The sequence below is a fragment of the Artemia sp. Qi Xiang Cuo genome, chromosome 14 (genome assembly GCF_049724085.1).
Source record: "Artemia sp. Qi Xiang Cuo chromosome 14, ASM4972408v1, whole genome shotgun sequence".
Lineage (NCBI taxonomy): Eukaryota > Metazoa > Arthropoda > Branchiopoda > Anostraca > Artemiidae > Artemia > Artemia sp. Qi Xiang Cuo.
Window position 1 is genome coordinate 39,627,677 of NC_142807.1, and position 20,862 is coordinate 39,648,538.

The following is a 20,862-nucleotide window of genomic DNA, read 5'->3' on the forward strand; positions in this document are numbered from 1 at the left end:
CATCATCCATTCTAACCACAAAGATTGCAACGATGTTAAAAGGCCTCATAGCTTTTGAAAACCTCAACAATTTTAGGAACATAGTTCTTTTAACGTACTCACAGCCGGGTCTGCACTTACTTCAAAATATCAATGAAATAGCAGAAAATACTGATCTTTGAAAACTGAAAAGTTAAAATAATGGATCTCCGGAACTCTGGAAGGAATATTGTCTTCCAGCACATTCCCAGCCATCCCGGATTCCCGCCTAACGTTCCAGTAGAGAATCTTGCCAATAGGGCGACGTGTAGTTGACAGGAGTCATGAGAACCAGTGGAAAGCCGGACATTACAGAACAAAATAATAACTCGGGGCAAGGGAGTCCCCAGCCTCCCATCTCGAATTAGCACCGTTCTTGAAGTGAGAAAATTATGTACTGTTCCACCGGCTAAACGTTCAATCATTAATGCTGAATCCCCTTTTGATGAGTTGGAATATAAGCCTTAGTTGGGTTTATGGAGAAGAAGTTGAGACCCTAAAAAAATTTTTTATTTGAGTGTTCAAAATAAGCGACTGAGAGGAACCATCTCAAGATGACTGTCCGAGCTTTTAAGCTTCCCAATAATAGTTTCTCATTGCTGGAGAAAAATTTGACGATAATATGAAAGATGAAAGCAGACTTTATCAAGATTTGATAAAATTTTAAGGAGGACAGGTTTCTCTTAAGGTCATAAAAGGATGAAAAGGAGAATGTCTCCAGTACAGAAGAGAGCGAGTAGGAAGAACTGTAATGGTGCCGACCGGCCTATTGGCCTTAGACCTAGAAATTGCTGGGAACAGGTGATTTGTGTACTCGCATTTCCCATAAGCCATCTATTTCTCTTTTGATTTGTGTTTGTTATTTGACAACCAAGGGTATTACAATACTTTACAATTGTATAGCCATAAAAAAAGAAGACGAAGGTTATTATTACGAATTGAATTGATATTGAAGGAAAAAAAGGGCCATTTTGTTTATTGAAATGAATAATCAAAAGAAAGCCTATTAGAAGCCAAAAGGAGTCTATTGTGATTTCCAGGTACTGCTTTTCAGAAAAAGGATCCGAAGAAGAAAAGAAGTGAAAGTGGTTCGGAAGAGAGCTCGAACACCTTGTTAAATTCAAGAAGAACAAGAACTACTAGAATTCGTGAGTTGCCTATCTACAGAAGGATTTGGCAAATATGGAAAGAACTGTTATAACAAGCTTCAATCCATTAAAGAAACACTCTGAGCCTGAAAGGTTTGTAAGTGTGGATTTTGAGGTATCACTTTAGTGGTTGGCCACTTCTAAAGGAAAGATGCTAATAGCCTAAAAGTAGTAGGCTACCATCATATTCCACAGTTTACATTCTTTCCAAATATCATAGTCAATTTTCTGACAGTATAATCTCCTTCCCCTAGTGGTCCCAGGTATAGCCCAAGAAATGTAAGGTAAAGCTGTGAAAGAGTGGCTCTCTAGAACAAAGACATGCTAGAATTAGCCTAGTAGAGATACATTCTTTGATTGTAATTTTAGGCTCATTTTTATGGTTTCCTAAAATTGTATATGAAAAGCAAGATAAGGGGGGTTGAATCTCCTGTAGAATCTTATTTTTATTTTAAACAAAAATATTATTTTCAAGCCATAGGCTTGTATTGATAGAAATACCCTAGACAATAGTAAATTTCTATACAAGCTACTTTTTGCTATCTTGGAAATGGTCAATAGTCACTAGCCCATCATGTTTTCTTCTCTTGGATACAAGAAAGAAAAATTCCAATCACCAGCAGTTGAATTTGCAAGATTTCAAGGAACAAATTAAAAATCCAGAAACATTCAGACCAGTTGTCCAGGCTATTCTATTTTATGGTCTTCATGAACTAGCCCTGCAAGGTCTTCATGAAAAAAGTGATATCCTTAGAAAAAGTGTTGATAATAAAGGGGTATTTAGATGGTTGTTGCAACTGATAATGAATTGGGGAAACACAAAATTGTGAGAGCATTTAAAATCATCCACTAAAAGCACAAAATATGTATCTCCTCTATGGTGGTATTGTTGGTAATGTAGACAATGTCATTCAGAACACAATTTTGAATAGAGCCAAAATTGGGAAGTGTTTTTCAATATTGGCTGCTGAGATGAGTGATGTGACATAAAAAAAACCAGCTTGTTTTTGTTGTGTGTTTCTTTGATCTTGGGTGTAGGGTGGGGGCCGCTGCCCCCCTATACCTTCAAATTTAGGTATTTGTTAAGCCTTGTGAAACCTGATAAGGAGACATGTTAAGAAAACAATTCTTACTTTAAAATATGTATAATGATCCTAGTTCTTATATTATCCAATGGGAGAACCTTTATCATCTAGTCTTTCCTCTAAAAATCCTCCAAAGAGATAAGTTTCCAAATATCACCACGTTGAAAATTCAATGCTTAAGTCTTTTTAAATTGCCGCCTAATAAGTTCTTTTATAGATAGCATTCATGTCGGTCTTTTTAATATTTTTTTTTTAAAGAGCAGTGGTGAAGGGCAAATAGCAGTGGCGTAAATACAAATTATTAATAGCAGTGGCGAAAATCAAAATGTTGTATTTTCGGCGAAAAACCGAAAATACAAAATATGCACGGCATTGAAAAGAAATGAAATAATATAAAAAAAATTATATAAAAAATCTGTTGATTTTGAATTGAAGTTATGAGGTTAGATTAGGTTACAAAAGATGCACGGAATTTCCATAATTTCAATTTACCACTACTTTTTCTTTAAACACATTTTTTGTCACACGTGCTAAACGCTTTCTATAAAACAACTTATTTGGCAGCAGTTTATAGCGGCAATTTCAAAAGACTTAAGCATTGAATTTTCAACGTTGTGATATTTGGAAACTTTTTCTCTTTTGAGGATTTTTAGAGGAAAGACTTAATGATAAAGGTTCTCCCGTTGGATAATATAAGAACTAGGATCATTATACATATTTTAAAGTAAGAATTGTTTTCTTAACATGTCTCCTTATCAGGTGTCACAAGGCTAAACAAATACCCAAATTTACATTAGATATTGCTGAAAAAGCAGATGGTTTGGAAAAAGCAGTTGATAAGACTCCATCACACTATTGACTGCCCCCCCCCCCTAGACAATATGCTGCCTAATGCTGCCAACGCCCATGTCTATGATGATCATCAAATACAAGAAAGATTTTTTTTTGCATTTTGACACTGCAAATGATTTTTTTTTGTAATTTATAAGATATTTTTTTTTTTAAATGTCTATAACAAGCCCCAAAAGACTAAATTTGCATTTTGGAGTCATAAAACCAAAAAAATAAAAAAAGCACAACAACTATAAAACGGGAAAACAAAGCCAAAAACAATAATATCAGAATGGCAAAACCATTCATTAGTCAAAAATAATAAGTGGCAAAATGTCAGAAAGTTTTAGAGGTAAAAACTAAGAAAGAGTAAAATAAAATTAGTGCTTATTAAAATTTCAAAGAGAACATGTAAAATGGGGAGAGAACTAAAGAATCAAATGAACATAAAACTTGGGTATCACAAGTACCAAAAAAAAGAAGGAAAGCTAGCAGTTTATTTTATCAGTAATGAAGGGGGCAAAGGTTTTTTTATACCTAGAGGTAAAGCAATGGACAGGGGACAAGATAGGAATGGGTTCAGAAACAGTATATGACAGGCAGTGTCTTTTGGGAAAATGTTTTCAGTGTGAAGGTTTATTGTATTTTTATTTTTTTTTTTGCTAAACAAAGGCACAACATTCCTCTCCTCTGCTCAAGAGTTTCCAGCTTTGAAACTATTCTCCATTAAACTATTATTGGAAAATTATTCTCCAGGCTCTTTTTTGAATGGATTCAATTTTTTCTGATTCATCACAGGAGATGCCAGGATGCCAAACTGGATAAGCATATTCAAGTTGCAGGTGGACAAAAGAAGTATATCATGTTTGCAGCAGTAGCTGCAACCCAGTAAAGAGCAAACCACAGCCCATAGTAACCAAAAGTTAAAAGCTGCATTTAGAAAAAAACTACCTAGTAAAAAAAAATTCACGTCTGAGACTGATTCAGCAATGGTGACTATTATTTTGGTTTGTCTTAAAAGTAAAGGTTTATTGCAAAAAGAAATTTATGGTGATTTAAAAAAGGCCTGAAACCCCTCAAAAGTGGGGTCAGATCAAAATGAAAAGTGTACCATTGGAATCAGCATGTTCAAAAATCATTTACAGGGAAATTACAGTCCCCCTCCTTGAACAAAAAAGAAAATTGTTTTTTTTGCATCAGTAGCACTGATCTGTCTCCCTTTTTTATTCTAGCAGGACTAGGGGGTGGCCAGAGCATCATAGAGAGATGTATTATAGCTCATTTGAAAGGGAATTAAATTTGTAGGTGCCCTTTTTAAGTGACCAAAAAGATTGGAGGGTAACTAGCACCCCCCCCCCCCTACAGGCCCCCTCCCCCCAAAGTCATCCGATCAAAATTTTAAGATAGCCATTTTGTTCAAAATAGTTCAAAGGTCCAATATCAATGGTTTTAGTGATGATATGACCCTCCATAGTACCTGGGGAAAGGGCTGTATGCTGTATTGGTATTGGATGTTTCAATATCACATGTATTCATATGGGCATATTGTTATTGAGCATTTTGGTATTGCCTGTATCTTAGACAAATTTTTAGTAGCTCTTATAAAAAATATTGCTCATAAATTCATCCTTCCTTCCTATAAATTCCACCATCATTAAGTTCCAAATGGCACTAAAAAAAAAGGCATTTTGGGTTTCAAGTAGAAAAGCTGGGGCTACTGGGAAAAGCTGGGGCTTTCAAAGAAGGTGGACCAAACTTTCCCAGATCAAGTGAAAATGTCAGTGAGAAATAAAAAATAAGCCTTATAGTACCATAAATGCAAAGAATTACTAAAGAAAACTGGCCCGTTTCTCTGAATTATGCAGACTTAGTTTTGACAAGATTTTTGAAGAAACTAAATTTCAGCTGGGGGGGGGAACTAGGATCTGGGGGGCAAACTAGGGTCTGGGGGGCAAACTGGGATCCAGAGGGGGCAGTTGCCCCCTACCTCAGAACAAATTATGCCCTGACAAAAAAAAAAACTTTCGATGTCACTTCTTAAATAGATAATGCAAAAAATTGCAAACATAAATAAAATCTACAAACAAATTCATTGAATTGATTTTACATTGATCTTTTATGTAATTATATTAACTTTTAGTTACTATGTGCTGTGTTTTGTTCTCTACTAGGTTTTCAGCTATATCCAATGAAACTACCATAGGCCCCATTTATAATGAACTATATCAGTCCTTTATGTAACTCTTTTGATAAAGTCTCAAACTGTATATTCTTTCATAATATACAAGCATTGGTGGCTCTGTCAGTAGAGTGTAGGCCCTGTAATCCCAAGGCGTCAAGTTTAAACCTCATCCAGCATAACTTTTTCTGTATAAATGAATGATGCTGGTTTCTAGGAAAGTAATAAGGTTTTTTTTTTTTACAAACTTTTATTCTCCTAATAGAATTCAGTTGCTATAAGCTTTACTATTTGTTCTTGACTCTACAGAATAACTTCTGTTCATTTTAATGTTGCTCCTTAGTTTCAGTTCAAAACTCACTTTTTTTTAGTTTCTAATCACCTCCAATCTAGGGAAAAATAGTATTGTTTCTTTTTGTTTCTTTTTTTTTAAGAAGAAATAGACCTTTGATTCTTTGTTTAAAAAAATTGAATTTAGTAGCACTTCAGAAAGTAGGTTGAGGCAAGTAGCTTCAACACAAAAGGTTAACTAAGCAGACAGGTTTGCATATTGAGATGCTTGTGGGAGATTTCGCTAGCTCAACAGAAATATGCCTGTAGGCTTAGGGAGTTATTTGACCTGTCCCTAAATAGAAAAGCCATTCATTGCTTACAAATGAATCGAAATTTTAAAAAAAGATCATTTCTTGTGTAGGTACGATAAAGGGTATATAAACTAAGTTTGTTATTATTTCAAAAGTTTTGGGAAGAGTTCGCAGAATTTTTCCTAGAGAACTATTCTCATTTGTTTTTCTTCCTCCTTGGATACAAAATGTCATTTATCGAGAGAGCATCACAATGGAATTGCCAATGAAATAATTTGAATAATGAAGTATAACAATAAGTAATCCTTCTTTTAATATATTAATTAAAAAAAACTTTTTCCACAAAATAAGTTTATAAAAAAAAGTAAAGAACTCCATTAAAACAAAAATGAACAAAAATAGAATCAAATTATTTACCAAGCATACAACTACCACAAAATCAGTATCAATAAATAAATGACACCCAAAACAAACAGAAATTAAAATATGTCAAACTCAAAACGAGCAGAAATTAATCTGAGTAGGGTTCTAAGCCCTACGCTTTCTAAAAGCCAGAGTATAATTTGTATTTTATTCAATTTTTTTTTTTACATGTTTTCACTTTTATAACCTTAAGAAATCAAAAATTAATTAAGATTCTATGGAATAAATATCAGCATATGTACATTAATCTGACAATGCATATTTTTTTCAGTAAATTCATTTGAATTTTTTTCGGTTCTTTACTGAAAATGTTTGACACTAAGAGCTCAAAATCTTATTCTATGGCCAAAAAGATGTATTCTTTTTCTTTTTAATTCTTATATAGCAATTCTTTAAAAAAATTCTTTTTAATGTTTTCACTTTTATAACTTTAAGAAATCACAAATTAATTAAGATTTTAAGGAATAAGTATCAGCATATATACATTAAACTGACAATGCAGATTTTGTTCAGTAAATTCATTTGAATTTCAATTTCCCTTGAAAATTTTGAATGAAAATTCTGTGAATGCGGAATAAAAACACAATTGAAAAATTAAAATGAAAAAGAAAAAATTAATACCGTTTTTGACACATTTTCTTGACTAATTATAAATATATACATTGGTGAGTGTGTAATAATAATTTAAGCTTGAAAGATAACTAACTTACAATAATAATTCTTCTCATGTTAAACATTACCTTATTAGCAGTCATGTTAAAATTACTGGGAATTACAAAGTGGAATCAGAGCTCACAAGCAGGGATATAGCTCCAACATTTTATTAGGGGGGGAAGAGAGACCTCAATCCGAAAAGTCAAGAGCATGGTTTATAGAATCATTTTTTCTCCAAATCATTGCCCGCCTGAAACAACGCGAATGATTTGAATGGTATTTCCAGAAAAGGAGGTAATTATGAATAAATTTTTCAATAAATTCATTTGAATTTTTTTTTCAGCCCTTTACTGAAAACGATTGACGCTAAGAGCTCAAAATCCTATTCTATCGCAAAAAAAAATATTCTTTTTAATTCTTATACAGCAATTCTTTTAAAAAAATTCCTTTTAATGTTTTCACTTTTATAACTTTAAGAAATCAAAAATTAATTAAGATTTTAAGGAATAAATATCAGCATATGTATATTAAACTGACAATGCAGATTTTTTTTTAGTAAATTCATTAGATTTTTTTTCAGTAAAGTACAAATTATATTCTGGCTTTTAAAAAGCAAAGGGTTTAGAACCCTATTCAGATTATGTCTTGGTTACATCATGGCTTGGTTAAGCCTGGGCATGAATTAAAAAAAAATCGAAAGTAAATTAAAAAAAAAGTACTTTCAACTATGACTGGGGGAGGGGGTAATTTTCTTCAGGGAGTATTCTTAATGGGGTTGGAGAATTTTCCAAGAGAAACCACCTAAACCTATAGATAATAGCCTAAGCAATTAAACTATTTCTGAAGGATAGATTGTCTTTGGACTCATAAAATTATTAATGTCTAAGCTGTTAAAGACGAAAAACTCACTGAATCTAATAAACTAGCTTTGCTTATTTTTTACACCGTAGTAATTTAGACGAGAATGTAGCATTTCCCTTGAAAGTTTTGAATGAAAATTCTGTGAATGCAGAATAAAAACACAATTGAAAAATTAAAATGAAAAGAAAAATTAATACCCTTTTTGACACATTTTCTTGACTAATAATAAATACATACAAAGGTGGGCGTGTAGTAATAATTTGAGCTCGAAAGATGACTAACTTACAATAATAATTCTTCTCATGTTAAAAATTACCTTATTAGCAGTCATGTTAAAATTAATGGGAATTACAAAGTTGAATCGGAGCTCTCAAGCAGGGATGTAGCTCCAACACTTTATCGGGAGGGGGGGGGGGCAATAGGAATTTCCATCCAAAAAGTTAAGAGCATGGGCTATAAAATCATTTTTTCCCCAAATCATTGCCCGCCTGAAACAACGCCACTGCTTTCAAGGTTATTTTTAGAAATAGGATTAATTATAAGAACATTTTGTCGGCCATAGAATAGGATTTTGAGTTCTTAGTGTCAAACATTTTCAGTAAAGAACTGAAAAAAAAATTTAAATGAATTTACTGAAAAAAATATCCATTGTCAGTTTAATGCTGATATTTATTCCATAAAATCTTAATTAATTTTTGATTTCTTAAGGTTATAAAAGTGAAAACATTTAAAAAAAAATTTGAATAAAATACAAATTATATTCTGGCTTTTAGGAAGCGTAGGGCTTAGAACCCTAATCAGATTAATTTCTGCTCGTTTTGAGTTCAACACATTTTAATTTCTGTTTGTTTTGGGTTTCATTTATTTGTTGATACTGATTTGTGGTAGTTGTATGCTTGGTAGAATTATTTGATTCTATTTTGTTCAGTAAACTGACCATACACATTTTTTTCAGTAAATTCACTTTAATTTTTTTCAGTCAAATAAAAATTATATTCTAGCTTTTAGAAAGCATGGGGTTTAGAACCCTACTCATATTACTTTCTGCTCGTTTTGAGTTTGACTTATTTTAATTTCTGTTTGTTTTGGGTTTCATTTATTTATTGATACTGATTTGTGGTAGTTGTATGCTTGGTACATAATTTGATTCTGTTTTTGTTCATTTTTGGTTTAATGGAGTTCTTTACTTTTTTTTTTGAAAAACTTATTTTGTGGAAAAAGTTTTTTTTAATTAATTTCTGTTCGTTTTATGTTGACATAGTCTTTTTCAGGGAAGAAGACAAAGCCTCTTCTGAACATAAACAACCATCCCTTCCATAAAAACCTTAAATACCCCCTGGGCATAACTTACAATCCTAGCCCCTTATCTGTGGGGTTTGTTTCAACCCCAAAAGCCAGGTTATATGATATTTAGACTATTTTGAATAGAATGGCTATCTCAAAATTTCTATTAGAGACATTTTCTAAATATCTAAATATCAAATATCAGTAAATATCAGTATATGTATATAAAACTGACAATGCACATTCATTTGTATTTTTTTCAGTAAAGTGCAGATTATGTTCTGGGCTTGGAAAGGTATAGGGGTATTGAACCCAACTCATGTTAATTTCTGCTCATTTTCAGTTTAACTCGGTTATTTATTGTAATTTTTGTTCGTTTTGGGTTTCATTTACTTATCGATTCTGATTTGTGGTAGTTTCACGCTTGGTAGATTATTTGATTTTATTTTTGCTCATTTTTTGTCTAATGGAGTTCTTTACTTTTCTTTGAAAAACTTATTTTGTGGAAAAAGTTTTTATTGATTAATTTCTCTTCGTTTTATATTGACATAGTCTTTTCAGAGAAAAAAAAAATAATTTTTTAAATCTTTTCGTTTTTTTAAGACTTTATAGTTTTGCCCGCTATTTGTATGCTGGAGAAACTTTTTCAGCAGTTTTTAAAAATATGATCAGTTTCTAAATTACGAATACAAATCGTAGTGTTTAATATAGTTTCATGCCTCATCCAATTCACATGGAATAGAAAAATAGATGCCAAGCGCAAAAAAATCTGATTGTTTTATTTAATACTCTAGATACACTTACGTTATTCTGATTTGGTTAAATTTTAAGAGCAGAAGTAGCCCCGAAAGTTTGAACATAATACCCTCAGTCATTCATGGGATACTGCTGAGATGCCTTATTGGGAATTAGCATTAACACAGTGCATTTTGATTTAATCTTATGGCAACATCTAGTTTTTAAACATAAAGTCAAATGGGAGTGCGGGCGTGGGAGGGGGATTAGTTTCCCTACAATCACTTTAGACTATTAGAAAGGGCATCAGCACTTTCTATTTTCAATCAAATGAGCCCTTTTCGAAGTTCCTATAACAACTCCTGCAATACAAAGTGCCCTGGTCTAAACAACAACAACAAAAATAATACATTATACCCATATCGATCTTTTCTATAAGAAGTTTCAATCCTTCTAATCACTTTCGACTATTAAAAAGGGCACTAGGCCTTTCGATTTCCAATCGAATGAGCCCTTTTTGAGTTTCTACGACAACAGTTTCTATAAACACCTTATATGCCCCCAGGGCATAAATTACAACTCTTACCCTAAGGGCTGTGAGGGTGGTTGTTATCCTCTAAGACCAAATTTCCAGAACTTTCAACTACGTTAAACAAAATGGCTATCTCAAAATTTTGATTGAATGTGTCTGGGAAAATGATGGGTGTGAGAGGGGCGTTAGTCTTTCTCCAATCACTTTCAACTATTAAAAAAGGCGCTAGCCCTTTCAATTTTCAATCAAAAGAGCCCTTTTGAAGTTTCTACGACGATGCTTTCAATAAGAACCTCATATGCCCCCAGGGGATATCTTAAAACCCTCGCCCTGAGGCCTGGGGGGGGATTGTCATCCTCAAAGAACTAATTTCCGGAAATTTCTAATACGTTGAACAAAATGGCTATCTGAAAATTTTGATTGAATGTGTTTGAGGGGAATGATGGGCGTGAGAGGGGTTTTTTTTACCGTCCAATCACTTTTAACTATTAAAAAGGGCACTAACCCTCTCAATTTCCAATTGAATGAGCCCCTTTTTGAAGTTTTTATGACGACTTTATCATTAAAAACCTTATATGCCCCCAGGGCATAACTTAATACCTTTGCCCTGCGGACTCTGGGGGGTTTGTTATCCAAAGGTATAATTTCCTGAACTTTAAACTGCGTGGAAAAAAATGGCTATCTAAAAATTTTGATTGGATAAGTTTGGGGAAATGGTGGGCGTGGAAAGGGTGTTAGTTCCCTTCCAATTACTTTCGACAATTAAACAGGCCATTTTCCCACTTTTGACTGTTAAAAAGGGCACAAGCCACTCCAAATTCCAATTGAATGACCCCTTTTCGAAGTTTCTACGACAACTTCTTTGATACGAAGTGCCCTGCTCTAAAGGAAAAAAATAATAAATGATACATTATGACAACATCGTTCTTATATACCCTCAGGGCTTAACTTAAAACCCTTGCCCCAAGGGTTGTGGGGGAGTGTCCTCCTCAAAAATATATATTCCAACTTGAAATCAACTACGCTGAACAAAATGGCTATCTCAAAATTTTGATTGGATGTGTTTGGGGGAATGATTGGCGTGGGGGGTGGGGTTTTAGTTGCTCTCCAACCACTTTTGACTATTAAAAAGGGCACTAGCCCTTTGAATTTCCAATTTAATGAGCCTTTTTTGAAGTTTCTACAACATCTTCTATAAAAACCTTATATGCCCCCAGGGCATAACTTAAAACCCTTTCCCCGAGGGCTGTGGGGGAGTTTCCTCCTCAAAACATACTTTCTATCTGGTAATAAACTATGCTGAACAAAATGGCTATCTTAAAATTTTCATTGGATGTGTTTGGGGGAATGATGGTCGTGGGGGGGGCTAGTTGCCCTCCAATCACTTTCGACTATAAAAAGGGCACTAGCCCTTTGAATTTCCAATCGAATGAGCCTTGTTTGAAGTTTCTACGACAACGCCTTCTATAAAAACCTTATATGCTCCAGGGCATAACTTAAAACCCTTGCCTCAAAGGTTGTGGGGAAGTGTCCTCCTCAAAAATATATTTTCTATCAGGAAATCAACTACGCTGAACAAAATGGCTATCTCAAAATTTTGATTGGATGTGTTTGGGGGAATGATGGGCTTGGGGGGGGGCTAGTTGCCCTCCAATCACTTTTGACTATTAAAAAGGGCACTAGCCACCCCACTTTCCAATCTAATGAGCTCTTTTCGAAGTTTTTATGACAACTCCTTTGATACCAAGTGCCTTTGATACCAATTCCCCCAAACACGTTCAATCAAAATTTTGAGATATCTATTTTGTTTAGCGTAGTTTTAAGTTCTGTAAATTAGGTCTTTGAGGATGACAACCCCCTCACAGCCCTCAACACTAGGGTTGTAAGTTATGCCCTGGAGGCGTATAAAGTTTTTATAGAACGCGTTGTCGTAGAAACTTCAAAAAGGGTTCATTTGATTAGAAATTGAAATGGCTAGTGCCCTCTTTAATAGTCGAAAGTAATTGGAAGGTAACTAACACCCTTTCCATGCCCACCATTTCCCCAAACACATCCAATCAAAATTTTGAGATAGCCATTGAGATAGTCAAAAGTGATTTGAAGGTAACTAGCCCCCCCCCCTCTCTCGCCCACCTTTTCCCCAAACACATCCACTAAACTTGTTGTCGTGGTCATGTCGTTAAGTGTTAAGGATTTCCAGATAGAAACTTTATTTTTGAGGAGGCCACTCCCCCACATCTCTTATGGCAAGAGGTGTAATTTTTGTCGTTGGGGTATGTAAGGCTTCTATAGAATGCTTCGTTGTAGAAACTTCAAAAAGGGCTCATTCGATTGGAAATTGAAATGGCTAGTGCCCTTTTCAATAGTCAAAACTGATTGGAAGGCAACTAACACCCCTTCCACGCCCACCATTTCCCCAAACATATCCAATCAAAATTTTTAGATAGCCATTTTGTTCCACGCAGTTTAAAGTTCAGGAAGTTATACCTTTGAGCAGGACACTCTCCCTACAGTCTTGAGGGCAAGGGTTATACGTTATGCCCTGGGGGTATATAAGGTTTTTATTGAAATCTTTGTCGTAAAAACTTGAAAAAGGGCTCATTCGATTGGAAATTCAAAGGGCTTTACTTACCAGCGCCATTGCGCTGCCTATGATTCAGGAAAATAAGGGATTACACGAATCCTTCGCAAACTGCGTAATGCTGTAATAATAAATTATTTTAAGAAAATGAAATTTAAGCTTTTTATTTTAAACCAAATAGTTTTATCATTGTTTCGGCTTAAAACTCATACTGCTTATTGGATTAACATCTATACAAATTCATATTTTTAAGAATTCATCTAACTACAATGCAGCTGAAAAAATACTGCTAATATTTATACAAATTAATATTTCTAAGAATTTATTTAACTACAAGGATGGACAAAGGGTCATAAGAATTTTCAATACATTTTTGAGGTTAGGTAGACATTCTCTGCTACTATTAGCAAATCACTGCAAATCAAGCCCTTTGGGACCAACACAGCCAATGAACAACAGGGACTGCAACAAACAGGCACCCATCCCAAAAATATTGAAATGATACCATTAGAGGAGAACCCTCGAATCAGCCAACCTGGCCAGATGGGGGTAAGTAATAGTCTGGAGAAAGGCTATTTCAGTGGCGGATCCAAGGGGTAGGGCGAGGGGGCGCGCACCCCCTAGCGTAGTCTAAAGTAGTGTAATTTACTTAATTAACTCAAGTTGCGTTAATTAAACTTGCTCCTAACGCAAGTTTATCGGATCAACCTTTTTTGCGCCCCCCCTAAATTTTTTTTCTATCAGATCAACATATTCCCCCCCCCCCCCTAAAAAATTCTGGATACGCCCCTGTGTTATTTAGCTGAAAATTAGAGAGAAGCGTGGCAATATTCATCAGTAATTTCATATGTGCATTGTAATAAGTAGTAAACATAGATATACTTACATTTGAGTATGACATATCCAATATCATAGGCAGCGCGCTAGCGCTTCCTAAGTAAAGAGTGATGTGGCCACAATGTGTTTTTTTTTCTTCTTCTTTCTTCAACAGACACTTTGTATCAAAGGAGTTGTCATAAAAACTTCGAAAAAAGCTCATTAGATTGGAAATTGGGGTGGCTAGTGCCCTTTTTAATAGTCAAAAGTGATTGGAGGGCAACTAGCCCCCCACGCCCATCATTCCCCCAAACACATCCAATCAAAATTTTGAGATAGCCATTTTGTTCAGCGTAGTTGATTTCCTGATAGAAAATATATTTTTGAGGAGGACATTCCCCACAACCTTTGAGGCAAGGGTTTTAAGTTATGCCCTGAGGGCATATAAGGTTTTTATAGAAGGCGTTGTCGTAGAAACTTCAAACAAGGCTCATTCGATTGGAAATTCAAAGGGCTAGTGCCCTTTTTGATAGTCGAAAGTGATTGGAGGGCAACTAGCCCCCCCCCCCACGGCCATTATTCCCCCAAACACATCCAATCAAAATTTTAAGATAGCCATTTTGATCAGCATAGTTGATTACCAGATAGAAAGTATGTTTTGAGGAGGAAACTCCCACACAACCCTCGGGGAAAGGGTTTTAAGTTATGCCCTGGGGGCATATAAGGTTTTTATAGAAGGTGTTGTCGTAGAAACTTCAAAAAAGGCTCATTCGATTGGAAATTCAAAGGGCTAGTGCCCTTTTTAATAGTCAAAAGTGGTTGGAGAGCAACTAAAACCCCACCCCCCACGCCAATCATTCCCCCAAACACATCCAATCAAAATTTTGAGATAGCCATTTTGTTCAGCATAGTTGATTTCAAGTTATAAAATATGTTTTTGAGGAGGACACTCCCCCACAACCCTCGGGGCAAGGGTTTTAAGTTATACTCTGGGGGAATATAAGAACAGTGTTGTCACACAGTATTATTTATTATTTTTTTCCTTTAGAGCAGGGCACTTCGTGTCGAACAATTTGTCGTAAAAACTTCAAAAAGGGGTAACTCAATCGGAAATTGGAGTGGCTTGTGCCCTTTTTAATAGTCGAAAGTGGGGAAATGGCCTTTTTAATTGTCGAAAGTAATTGGAAGGGAACTAACACTCTTTCCACGCCCACCATTTCCCCAAACTTATGCAATCAAAATTTTTAGATAGCCATTTTTTTCCACGCAGTTTAAAGTTCAGGAAATTAAACCTTTGGATGACAAACCCCCCAGAGTCCCCAGGGCAAAGGTATTAAGTTATGCCCTGGGGGCATATAAGGTTTTTAATGATAAAGTTATCATAAAAACTTCAAAAAGGGGCTCATTCAATTGGAAATTGAGAGGGCTAGTGCCCTTTTTAATAGTTAAAAGTGATTGGAGGGTAACTAACCCCCTCTCACGCCCACCATTCCCCCAAACACATCCAATCAAAAATTTCAGATAGCCATTTTGTTCAACGCTGTAGAAAGTTCTGGAAATTAGGTCTTTGAGGATGACAATCCCCCCCCTCCTCAGGCCTCAGGGCGAGGGTTTTAAGTTATCCCCTGGGGGCATATAAGGTTTTTATTGAAAGCATCGTCGTAGAAACTTCAAAAGGGCTCTTTTGATTGAAAATTGAAAGGGCTAGTGCCTTCTTTAATAGTTGAAAGTGATTGGAGAAAGACTAACGCCCCTCTCACACCCACCATTTTCCCAGACACATCCAATCAAACTTTTGAGATAGCCATTTTGTTTAACGTAGTTGAAAGTTCTGGAAATTAGGTCTAAGAGGATAACAACCACCCTCACAGCCCTTAGGGTAAGAGTTGTAATTTATGCCCTGGGGGCATATAAGGTGTTTATAGGAAGTGTTGTCGTAGAAACTCAAAAAGGACTCATTTGTTTGGAAATCGAAAGGCCTAGTGCCCTTTTTAGTTGTCGAAAGTGATTGGAAGGCTTGACATTTTTATAGTAAAGATCGATATGGGTATAATGTATTAATTTTTGTGGTTGTTTTTGTTTAGACCAGGGCACTTTGTATCGAAGGACTTGTCTTACGAACTTCGAAAAGGGCTCATTCGATTGAAAATAGAAAGGGCTGATGCCCTTTTTGATTGTCAAAAGTGATTGGAGGGAAACTAAACCCCCTCCCACGCCCACCCTCCAATTTGACTTTATGTTCAAAAAATAAATGTTGTCATAAGATTAATTCAAAATGCACTGTGTTAATGCTAATTCCCAATAAGGCATCTCAGCAGTATCCCAAGAAAGACTGAGGGTATTATGTTCAAGCTTTTGGGGCTTCTTCTGCTCTTAAAATTTAACCAAATAAAAATAGTGTAAGCGTATCCAAGCTATCAAAGAAAGTAAACAGATTTTTTTGCTAATGGTATCAAGTTTTCCATTTCAGGTCAACTAGAGGAGGTATGAAACTAAATTAAACACTACTATTTGTGTTCAGATTTTTAAGAGGGTGTATGCTGTTAAAAATTTCTAAAAATTTTTCTCCGGCATACAAATAGCAGGCCAAACTATAAATTCTTAAAAAAAACGAAAAGATTTAAAAAAAATTTTTTTTTTCTCTGAAAAGACTATGTCAATATAAAATTAATAGAAATTAATCAATAAAATTTTTTTCCACAAAATAAGTTTTTCAAAGAAAAGTAAACAACTCCATTAGACAAAAAATGAGCAAAAATAATATCAAATAATCTACCAAGCGTGAAACTACCACAAATTAGCATCGATAAATAAATGAAACCCAAAACGAACAGAAATTACAATCAATAGCCGAGTCAAACTCAAAACTAGTTGAAAGTAACGTAAGTAGGGCTCAAAATTGCTATGGCGTACCAGAGACAGAGCAGAGGTTACGCTTGACTGAAAAAAATACAAATGAATGTGCATTGTCAGTTTAATATACATATACTGATATTTACTGATATTTGATATTTAGATATTTAGAAAATGTATCTAATAGAAATTTTGAGATAGCCATTGTATTCAAAATAGTCTAAATATAATATAACCTGGCTTTTGGGGTTGAAACAAACCCCACACATAAGGGGCAAGGATTGTAAGTTATGCCCAGTGGGGTATTTAAGGTTTTTATGGAAGGGATGGTTGTTTAAGTTCAGAAGAGGCTTTGTCTTCCTCAAGAGCTCAAAATCTTAAGAGCTCAAAATCTTATTCTATGGCCAAAAAAATTTATTCATAATTAATTATATTTCTAAAAATAACCTTGAAAGCAGTGGCGTTGTTTCAGGCGGGAAATGATTTGGAGAAAAAAATTATTTTATAGCCCATGCTCTTGACTTTTTGGATGGAGATTCCTCTTGCCCCCCCCCTCTCCATAAAGTGTTGGAGCTACATCCCTGCTTGAGAGCTCCGATTCAAATTTGCAATTCCCAGTAATTTTAACATGACTGCTAATAAGGTAATTTTTAGCATGAGAAAAATTGTTATTGTAAGTTAGTCATCATTCGAGCTTAAATTATTACTACACTCCCACCTTTGTATGTATTTATTATTAGTCAAGAAAATGTGTCAAAAACGGTATTAAGTTTTTTCTTTTTTATTTTAATTTTTCAATTGTGTTTTTATTCCGCATTCAAAGAATTTTCATTCAAAATTTTCAAGGGCAATGCTACATTCTCGTCTAAATTACTATGGTGCAAAAAATAAGCAAAGCTAGTTCATTAGATTCGGCGTGTTTTTCGTCTATAAAAGCTTAGACATTAATAATTTGATGAGTCCAAAGACAATCTATCCTTCAGAAATATTTTAATTGCTTAGGCTATTATCTACAGGTTTTTTGGTGTTTTCTCTTGGAAAATTCTCCAACCCCATTAAGAATACTCCCTGATGAAAACAACCCCCTCCCCCAGTCATAGTTGAAAGTATTTTTTTTTAAATTTACTTTCGATTTTTTTTAATTCATGCCCAGGCTTAACCAAGACTTACTCTGAATAGGGTTCTAAACCCTATGCTTTTTAAAAGGCAGAATATAATTTGTACTTTACTGAAAAAAAATCGAATGAATTTACTAAAAAAAAAATCGGCATTGTCAGTTTAATATACATATGCTGATATTTATTCCTTAAAATCTTAATTAATTTTTGATATCTTGAAGTTATAAAAGTGAAAACATTAAAAGGAATTTTTTTAAAAGAATTGCTATATAAGAGTTAAAAATAATATTTTTTTTTTTGCCATAGAATAAGATTTTGAGCTCTTAGTGTCAAACGTTTTCAGTAAAGAGCTGAAAAATTCAAATGAATTTATTGAAAAATGTATTCATAATTATTTCCTTTTCTAAAAATAACCTTCAAATCAGTGGCGTTGTTTCAGGCGGGCAATGATTTGGAGAAAAAATCATTCTATAGCCCATGCTCTTGACTGTTCGGATTGAGGTCTCTCCCCCCCCCCTAATAAAATGTTGGAGCTATATCCCTGCTTGAGAGCTCCGATTCCACTTTGTAATTCCCAGTAATTTTAACATGACTGCTAATAAGGTAATATTTATCATGAGAAGAATTATTATTGTAAGTTAGTTATCTTTCGAGCTTAAATTATTATTACACACTCACCAATGTATATATTTATTATTAGTCAAGAAAATGTGTCAAAAACGGTATTAATTTTTTTCTTTTTCATTTTAATTTTTCAATTGTATTTTTATTCTGCATTCACAGAATTGTCGTTCAAAATTTTCAAGGGAAATGGAAACTCAAGGAAAAAATTCAAATGAATTTACTGAAACAAATCTGCATTGTCAGTTTAATATACATATGCTGATATTTATTCCTTAAAATCTTAATTAATTTTTGATTTCTTAAAGTTATAAAAGTGAAAACATTAAAAAGAATTTTTAAAAAAAAATTGCTATATAAGAATTAGAAAAGAAAAGAATACATTTTTTTGGCCATAGAATAAGATTTTGAGCTCTTAGTGTCAAACATTTTCAGTAAAGAACCGAAAAAAATTCAAATGAATTTACTGAAAAAAATATGCATTGTCAGATTAATGTACATATGCTGATATTTATTCCATAAAATCTTAATTAATTTTTGATTTCTTAAGGTTATAAAAGTGAAAACATGTAAAAAAAAAAATTGAATAAAATACAAATTATACTCTGGCTTTTAGAAAGCGTAGGGCTTAGAACCCTACTCAGATTAATTTCTGCTCGTTTTGAGTTTGACATATTTTAATTTCTGTTTGTTTTGGGTGTCATTTATTTATTGATACTGATTTTGTGGTAGTTGTATGCTTGGTAAATAATTTGATTCTATTTTTGTTCATTTTTGGTTTAATGGAGTTCTTCACTTTTTTTTGATAAACTTATTTTGTGGAATTTTTTTTTTAATTAATATATTAAAAGAAGGATTACTTATTGTTATACTTACTTATTCAAATTATTTACTTGACAATTTCACTGTAATATTCTCTCCATACGCAAGATTTTGCATCCAAAGAGGAAGAAAAACAAATGAAAACAGTTCTGTAGGAGAATTCAGGTAATTCTTCCCAAAATTTTTGAAATGAAAACAAACTTAGTTTATATACCATTTATTGTACATACACAAGAAATGATCTTTTTTTAAAATTTCGTTTCATTTGTAAGCAATGAATGGCTTTTCTATTTAGGGACAGGTCAAATAACTCCCTAAGCCTACAGGCATATTTCTGTTGAGCTAGCGAAATCTCCCACAAGCATCTCAATATGCAAACCTGTCTGCTTAGTTAACCTTTTGTGTCGAAGCTACTTGCCTCAAGCTACTTTCTTAAGTGCTACTAAATTTAATTTTTTTAAACAAAGAATAAAAGTTCTATTTCTTCTTAAAAAAAAGAAACAAAAAGAAACAACACTATTTTTCCCTAGATTGGAGGTGATTAGAAACTAAAAAAAAAGTGAGTTTTGAACTGAAACTAAGGAGCAACATTAAAATGAACAGAAGTTATTCTGTAAAACAAAATGGATCATGGCAGTGTAGTTTCTAAACTAAATTTTAATCAAAAACGAGCAGAGATTAATTTAAAAAACAAAGTTTTTTCCGAGGGAAGTAAAGAGCAAAGTTGAAACTTAAAACCAACAAAAATTATTACTTCACGGCCTATCCAGCATATATCAATAAGACTAGTCCAAATAAACCAACTGGTGATATTTCCCTATGTTTGTTGGATTAAAGAAAACTAGCACTTTACTGAAAACATAAAACAATATAAAAGTTTTGGTACAGTAAAAATAAACATTTAAGGGCACTTTTAACAGTATAAAAGTAAAGCATTTTCGGATTGTTGCTTTATTTGTTTATTCTTTCATTTAATTTGGTCTCACTTCTGTACAATGAGCTCAGATCATGATTGACTGTCATTTTGGATCTGAAAAAGACATTTCATGATTATTTTTTAGACAAGTTCGAAGCGAAAGAATGTTATTAGCATTAAGACTACAGACTCGCTTTAAAATTTGTATCACAACTTGAAATTCTCCGTTTTATATAGAGAAATAACTGGATCTCCAGAGTCCATATTATGGTTGGTATGTTCTTTATTTTGAGTAATACTAGGTAAGACCAAGATGTTACCTGATTAATCAATCCATTATTTTTTATGCTGTTTAATGACTGTAAACTTATTATTTTTATGCTAAGTTTTAAGATAATTTTAATTGTATACTAAAAGTTACTGATACTACAGCTCCTGTAAGACTACGAAAATCGTTATAGATTAGTTTGTTTTTGTGAGGCTATGTACTTACTTTTGACTCCTAAATCAATATTCTTTTTTTTATGCTCGGTTTTTGTGTTTTCAGTGAAGCGCTAGTTTTCCGTAATCCTACAAACAGAGGGAAATGTCACCAGTTGATTTATTTGTACTAGTTTTATTGATATATGTTAGATAGGCTATGAAGTAATAATTTTTGTTTGCTTTCAGCTTCAACTTTGCTCTTTACTTTTCTTGGAAAAACTTTGTTTTTTTAAATTAATATCTTCAAAGAATGGGATGGGGGACGATAAATTTATTTAAGAGCTTAAGGAGAGACATGGACGCATTGGCTCTATGGAA

At 33.6% G+C, this 20,862-nt stretch overlaps 1 protein-coding gene across 1 annotated transcript in view; it reads left to right on the top strand.

Moving 5' to 3' along the window:
- Positions 1 to 1,038: 1,038 nt before the first annotated feature.
- The window catches only part of LOC148944451 (signal recognition particle 19 kDa protein-like), a 49,635-nt gene continuing 29,811 nt past the window's right edge, over positions 1,039 to 20,862 (top strand). The window contains exon 1 of the mRNA XM_089099769.1: positions 1,039 to 1,259. Within this exon, the coding sequence (XP_088955895.1) occupies positions 1,201 to 1,259 (59 nt within the window). The 5' untranslated portion in view covers positions 1,039 to 1,200. The remainder of the gene's footprint in view (positions 1,260 to 20,862) is intronic.